The sequence below is a fragment of the Haliotis rubra genome, unplaced genomic scaffold (genome assembly GCF_003918875.1).
Source record: "Haliotis rubra isolate DU_JTF1 unplaced genomic scaffold, ASM391887v1 Scf2341, whole genome shotgun sequence".
Classification (NCBI taxonomy): Eukaryota; Metazoa; Mollusca; class Gastropoda; order Lepetellida; family Haliotidae; genus Haliotis; species Haliotis rubra.
In genome coordinates this window covers 1-7975 of record NW_025766383.1, presented here as the reverse complement: position 1 = coordinate 7975, position 7975 = coordinate 1, and the positions used below count along the sequence as shown (strand labels likewise).

The window sequence follows — 7975 nt, the reverse complement described above, 5'->3', positions numbered from 1 at the left end:
TGTAATTTAGGTGATATTCTTAACACTTGCCCATTTATATCTAGGTCGTTGGACACCATTCATGGGCTTCACACATTGTGCCCATGTGGGGATTCAACAAAGATTCAACACAAGCTATCAAATTCCAGGTTACACAACATATGATCCTGGAATTTACTCTTTGGCATCCAATCATCACTGGATCACATGCACAAAATCCTACATATAATGTACACAACATGTGTTCATCTTGGAATTTGAACCATTAAGCTATGATCTTATTCTGACTGTTGATATACCGATCCCAAACTGCCCTTATAGCAGACATCCATCAACATCTTACATTACATATAGCAAATAAAGCAAAATACATTTTCTTTTCATTATTCTCATTGGTTGACTAATACATCTTCCAAGGCAACTACACATTTATCTTTTCATCAGGTTTTTCTGTGAGATGTTCTCATCATCTTTGTCATCGACAGACTCTATCGTTTCAAATGGGTCTTCCTGTAAGATGTCCTCCACTTCGTTGTCATCGATGACAGTGTACTCTGCATTGTCTTCCTCCTCCTTTAGATTCCCCGGGTCAAGGGTCATGTCTCCAGGGACTGGTTGGATGTATGACGTAACATGACGGCGTGTATCGAGTGTTCCAAAGTCACCAAGACGTGTGTGGTCATCTGGATATCCGCTTGGTCTCACCGAGTCAAGGGCCCCAGTTTCAGTTGTTGGGAGGGCGTTTGATGCCTCATCACAGTGTGTGTCCAGTGTTGCTACCTCTACGTCGTGGAGTGTTGCTTTGTCACAATCATGTGTGTTGTCATGGGGAGAAACTCTTGCATCCTGTTCAATTACTGGATCAAGGGTCAGATCTTCAGTAACTGGTTGGAGTGTTGCCACGTCACCAAGACGTCCGTTGTCATTTGGAGAAACGCCGAAGCGATGTATAATTACTGGGTCAAGGGCCATATCTTCAGTTGTGAGATGAATGTTTAATGTGTCATCACGGTGTGCTTCAGCTGGATAAAGACCTAAACCCTCAAGAGTCTCTGGGTCAAGGGTAATATCTTCAGCTTCTAGACTGATGATGTTCGATGTCTCATCACAGTGTGTGTCGGGTGATCCTAGGAAGCGAAGACTTGTGTAACCATCAGGAGATACGCTTGCCCCCTGGAGATTTCTTGTCATTGCACCTGGTGGTTGGGGGTTGCATGCCACGTCCATCACAAATGAGTCGAGCTGAATGTCGTCTCTACATTGTTCCGTCTTGTTCCTGGAAATAAGAAATATAATGATTGTTGACGTAAATGCTAAATATCCAAACAATCTCCTAGTATATTGCAACTGAGCATCTAGATATCTGAAGTTGGATTTAGCAGCTGACTGTTCCGACCTGAAACTGTTTTTAGGTACATGTGTGTATTTTCCTAATCATTTCTTGAACAGTGTGTATATTTCAAAGCAATTCCCGTTCAAGTTGTCGGGTCATAATGTATGCCTTGAGGAAAAGTATTTAGTCCGATTGCCAGAATGTACATTCTTCGGAGTGGCTGTCGTCCTTGATACCTCTCCCAATACAAGGCAGTATGTTTAATTAATGAGTTCGCCATGTACCACTTACGATCTTCTCCAGATGCAGAAAGCCACCAGAAGTAGTATAGGTATCAGGACTAGTCCCACAGGAGGTGGAATGGCTGACACATATTGGTTTGTGTCCCAGCTGTCATGTGGACTCTGAAACACACCCATATTGACATGTAGTGATCTGAATTGATCTTGTCTACCACACATACTGCAGAAAAAGATTGAATTGTACTCATTTGTAGTTCCAAATGATACCTTTAGCTACATCAGAATTTATAGGAGGATTCGGGTAAGGAAATAGTTCCATGGAACCTTTACTAAATCACTGGATTGTCTGATCTGGACTCGTCATTTGCAGACCAGTGACATTTACGTGGAATATTGCTGAATGAACACAATTATGTAACATCTCTAGTAATTTGTTTTACATCAGGTACTAAAGCAAATAATGGCATACATTAATATTTTGTAACATAAGCAGTAATACGACATTGGTAACAATCACTGTGGGCATCACCTTCGCTTTCACCTCCTCTTCTTCTCGGGGAGGGAACAACGGAAGAGGCAGATATTCATCAATGACTTCGTCAGGGTTGGATTCGAAAATTCTATCAAATGAAGAACTCTCCAGAAATGAGCCGTTTTCTACAGCAGAGTAGAGATGTACGTGCGTTGTGGTGTAACTGAAAAGGCACATAACACACAGGGGTTCGAATACATATATAAGTCATCTGAGGAATTAAATATTGTTTAAACCAAAATTGCTAAAATATAGATGCGAGCTATAATTAATCAGTGTGGTCGTTCAGATACATGTGTCAAAGCGTTAGCACAGCAGACCACGGGAACCAGGCTGAGTCGCTAGTCACTAAAAATCTACGGAAACTGTCGATGTTTACCAAAGAGAGGCCAGACGTTTGTTCAAAGATTGAGGGTGTGTGTTTAAAATGAAAAGCAGGTAGACAAATTGAATACGATGGGCAGAAAAGTAAAAGAATAACCTACACGTTCAATACAATGTTTTGTGAAAAACGTTAGGTTTGATTGAACCGCACGTTAAAATAGTCTGGCTGTCTGGTTTTCGATCAGGTTTTCAGCATCGCGAGCGTCACCCCTTGTGTATTTTATGTAACGAGTGTAGCGGTCGAATTTTCTAAAAAATTCATTTCTTCACTGATTTCGTTCAAATTTGGAATATATGTTAATTATAACATATAAATAAAATATACGATTGCAAAAGTCTAGATTTTTATTTTTTTAAATTATCGTCTAAACAGATATTCGAACCCCTGTGCACATAACATACAAAATAGGTAATGAGTTATACCTTAACTGCACGACTGGACATTTAAATACTAGTATCAACGTCATTGTAAAGTCATATGTTCTTGTACTGGTCAACACCAGTGTGTTTGTCACTTACTTGCTTTCTTTCTTTGTATTTGTTCTAAAGGTGACATTCACTTTTCCTGGAATTCCCCCGAGTTCGATGATGAGTCTCTTCAAGCCGTCAACCAGGTCACCTCTATTTGTATGATCAATCTCACCCAGGAGTGTGATGTTGAAAATGTCTGAATACAAAAGAAGATTTCTTAGAATACATTTATAACAAATCACAAATCGACAACAAAAGCACGGATGAACTGAAACTTCACAATGTACTTACTGGTCAATTTGTCAAATGAACTGAGTTCAAATTGATTATCTACAGCTTTCATGTCAAACAAAAAGCATACATCTGACTCCATTCCCTGGCAGGATATCACAACCCATCTGTTTTCTCCAGAATGAAAAGCAAACACGTCACCTTTGTGTTGTCTTAAGTACATAACAGCAGTTTGTCTTCATTTATTGGATATTGTCACCTAAATTCTTGTGACATCATGTGTCAATGGATAACAACTATTTTTCTTATTACCTACCCTATCTGCTATGTATACCTTGTTCCGCCTCCCCAACACTGGCTTTCTTCCATTGTTATTGTATCATTACCTACCCCGTCTGCTATGTATACCTCGTTCCGCCTCCCCAACAGTGGCTTTCTCCCATTGTTATTGTATCATTACCTACCCCATCTGCTATGTATACCTTGTTCCGCCTCCCCAACACTGGCTTCCTCCCATTGTTATTGTATTATTACTTACCCCATCTGCTATGTATACCTTGTTCCACCTCCCCAACACTGGCTTCCTCCCATTGTTATTGTATTATTACCTACCCCATCATCTATGTATACCTTGTTCCACCTCCCCAACATTGGATTCCTCCCATTGTTATTGTATTATTACCTACCCCATCTACTATGTATACCTTGTTCTGCCTCCCCAACACTGGCTTCCTCCCATTGTTATTGTATTATTACCTACCCCATCTGCTATGTATACCTTGTTCCACCTCCCCAACACTGGCTTCCTCCCATTGTTATTGTATTATTACCTACCCCATCTGCTATGTATACCTTGTTCCACCTCCCCAATACTGGCTTCCTCCCATTGTTATTGTATTATTACCTACCCCATCTGCTATGTATACCTTGTTCCACCTCCCCAAACACTGGCTTCCTCCCATTGTTATTGTATTATTACCTACCCCATCTGTTCTGTATACCTTGTTCCGCCTCCCCAACACTGGCTTCCTCCCATTGTTATTATACCTATCCCATTGTTATGTGCTGCCTACTTAATCTTGCTATAAGTAACTTGTTCTGAAGCTGCATGGCTTCCTAAACGTCGCATCCATCTGCGTCGTATAAACTGAGTGACTGACTGTTCTGGTTTTACGCTGCTTTTAGCAATATTCCAGCAACATCACGGTGGGGACACCATGAATGGGCTTCACACATTGTACCAATGTGGGATTCGATCCCCGGCGTGACGAGCCAACGCTTTAACCACTAGGCTACCCCACCGCCCCGCGCATCATAAGAAATAAAAGAGTTGTTAACTATACTTTTTTGTGTCAAAGTGAATGACGCTTTCGTATAATATCGGTTTTGCTCGTGACATCGACATATAGTAGCCTTCCTTGGATGTTTGTGGTGAAACACCATCCCAGCGGCTGACGTCTATGTTGAAATACCTGTGTGGTGATCCCCTCTCTAGGAAACATGTAGGTCCCCTCACTCAAGACGTTCGAACAATACTGGACATCCGTGATTGCTGTAACTTCTTGATTATGCTTGATGTATTCAATTTGATGCTACCAGGTAATTTTCACCAATTTTGCCGTATTGTATTAACGTAAACGTCATAGTATGTCGTTCAAAATATTTTGTTGATTCTTCAATGATTTTCTGTTGTTACTTACTGATTTCACAATTTGGTTTTATACTTACATATACATGTATTAAGCTTAAGACACTGTGAGTGAGTGAATATGGTTTTACGCAGTTTTCAGGAACATTACACCAATAGATCACCGCGGGGGGCGCAAGAAATGGGCTTCACACATTGTACCCATGAGGGGAATCGAACCCGGGAATTCGGAGTGACGAGCGAACGCTTTAACCACTAGGCTACCCCACCGCCCCTAGACACTAACGAACGACAAAACATACAAGAACATAACGAGAGTGTATGACATTATTTCACTTACCAACACTTTGGTTGCATCTCTCCCCTACCCATGGAAAATCACAGTCACACTTGAACCGAGTTGCCGTCAAGAGATCCGGTGTACATTGGCCCATGTTACAGGGGGCGCTGTCACAGAAGTTAACTTTATCTGCGCATGTGTCTCCAGTCCACTCAACTGGGCATGCGCACTTGAAGTCCGATTCGTTTCCGTCACACGTCCCTCCGTTCAGACATGGCTTCAGTGCACACTGGTTGATGATGTTTTCACATAGTTTTCCTAAACAAATTTTAGGAATTACGTAGCAAATAAAAGCATCAATGAACATTTAGTTTTACAAGTTACAGACTTCTTGCCACCGGGTACTGTTTCATTTAACCCTTCTACCGAGGTGGAGTTACAACCGATGTTTCAAGCAGGTACACAATATGATTGGTGCGCGATATTATGGGTGCATTTCAGTGCAGAAATGTGGGTAAATATATTTTTCAAAATGAGGGTGCGCTTAAAATAATTGAATATATACGGCGGGATACAGTTTGTGCGTATGAGCCAAAAAATAGTTTTATTTTTGGCAAAATGTTGTTATAATTTAATATGTATACTCTGATATGCAAGGAAGGGGGGACGATTTATTCATAGCCATGTTAGTGCACAATGTGTTGCATGTGGCCTTTTATTTTTGTGAATCTGTCAGCGTAATGACTACAGATACAGTCTAGTTACCTTTGATCCCCGCCACACAAGCGCACTCGAAACTTCCCAGTGTAATTGTACAACTTCCCCCATTTTGACAAATGTGGTCACGTTCTGTGCATTCATCGATGTCCTGATTGCAGTTGTCTCCCTTCCAACCTGCAATGTTATTATTGAAATTAATTGCAATTAATGCAGTAAACAGCAAAATGTTTCACTGAAATCCTGTTAATCCACACCGACAGTTCCGATATCCCGCTGGACGATCACTGTCACATGAACGTCTAAATATGCAAATGGGTATCATCCTCAAAAGTGGAAGTTAAATCATGGATGAACGTTATTTCCGTCGCCATACTAAGGACCATAATCTAAACCAATACGAAATCTGGGACGGTACTTTGGTGGAAACTTTATCATGAGTATGGACAAAATGGAAACCATTTTCATTTAATTTTCTATTTGAACAACGAAACTTTTAAACACATTCTAATGAACTTGCATGGTTAAAATAGGGACCAATAAAAAATCATCTTACCTCACACTTCGCCGAATTGGCAGGAGACCTGCCTTGCCACTGGACGTGACCATGCTTAAAGAACTTAAACTCTACAAGTAATGTGAATGGTTCTACCACTAAACTTTACTCAGCTTCATTCACGTCTATACTGCAAGTTTCTATCTTCAACAATAGGAGAAAACTTGCTTTTGTGAAGTACCCGTCCCAAGAAAGGGACGATATTCATAAATAGGTCTTTCTGGAACTTTTTAAGGTCCAAATAACAGTTCACATCAACGCTCACACCAGCTTTCTGAGCATACCTTCAAAGCACATTTTAGCTCCTGTGTGTGGGTGGCACGTGTAGTGACTGTGGTCAGGAGTGGCCTTGCAATATTTCTCACACGTAGATCCGTACCAGTCCGGGTCACAAAAGGCTCGGACTTCAATCTTTAACCTGGAAAATAGTTCACTCTACATTTTTCACTTAAGAGGCGACTAACGGGATCGGGTGGACAGACTCGCTGACTTGGTTGACACAAGCCATCGTATCTCATTTGTGTAGAACTATGGTCATATTGATCACTTGATTGTCTGATCCACACTCGACTATTTACAGACAGCTGGAATATTGCTGTGATGTTTACGTGCATCAGGCCAATTGACATTATGTTGGTGCGAGACCGATGATCATTCACAACAAATTGTTTTGATGTTCGTGTAGCAAACTCGTTATTTTGAAGCATTTATGAATAAACAGTATGAAAGAATATTCCATCTTGTTTTGTTCTAGCCTCTCAACCCAACTCCCTGTTATCATCGCAGATATGTCTTAGTCTGACTCACGTCGTCCTTCCCCACAATGTGTACGGGGTGTACACCGCTTCCTGTTGTGTAGCAGCGGATCGGATGTTGATCAGTTTAGAGAGTGTGTCCATGTGGTCATCCCCGGAGGTTTCATCATTGTCATACACATCCACCTTTATTTCTATCGAGGGACTGGATGAAAGAAAATGTACGCCATCTGTTCAGTTTAGTGTAGCTGAATCGATAATAACAAGACACACATACCGATATACTTTGTATATGGGTGTTTTAAGTCAACTTCAAAATATTAGAGGCTGGAGCAGACGAAAGAGACGAGGCTGCAATGACCCGATGGCATACTGAGCCTTACTTCATGACATAAAAATCAGATTGTTAGTTTCCTGATCAACACTTGTAAGGACAGTTAAGGTTTCATGTAAGAGGTTTTGAAGATTTATCATCTGAGTGAGTGAGTGAGTTTAGTGTTACGCCGCAATCAGCAATGTTCCAGCTATATGGCAGCGGTGTGTAAATAATCGAGTCTGGACCAGACAATCCAGTGATCAACAGTATGAGCATCGATCTGCGCAATTGGGAACCGATGACATGTGTCAACCAAGCCAGCGAGTCTGACCACGATTCTGTTAGTCGCCTCTTACGACAGGCATGGGTTACTGAAGATTAATAGTCAAACCGGACCTGCGCGGATAAGATTTATCTTCTAACCTGACATATACCCACAGTGTGAAATAAAGATTAAGTGAACAATCCCTACCGGTATGGCTTTACTTATGCGTACGGTGAAAGGATTTGGTGTTCCTTGAATGCTGCCTC

General features: G+C 41.2%; 1 protein-coding gene across 1 annotated transcript; it reads right to left on the bottom strand.

The window, feature by feature from the left end:
- Positions 1 to 408: 408 nt before the first annotated feature.
- LOC124278294 lies at positions 409 to 6860 on the bottom strand. The gene is made up of 7 exons (XM_046714020.1): positions 6658 to 6860; positions 5866 to 5994; positions 5161 to 5418; positions 2990 to 3137; positions 2084 to 2249; positions 1604 to 1716; positions 409 to 1255 (listed from the first exon to the last, which is right to left on the bottom strand). The coding sequence occupies exons 1-7, from the start codon at positions 6668 to 6670 to the stop codon at positions 409 to 411; spliced, it is 1674 nt and encodes a 557-aa protein (XP_046569976.1). The 5' UTR covers positions 6671 to 6860.
- Positions 6861 to 7975: the final 1115 nt, after the last annotated feature.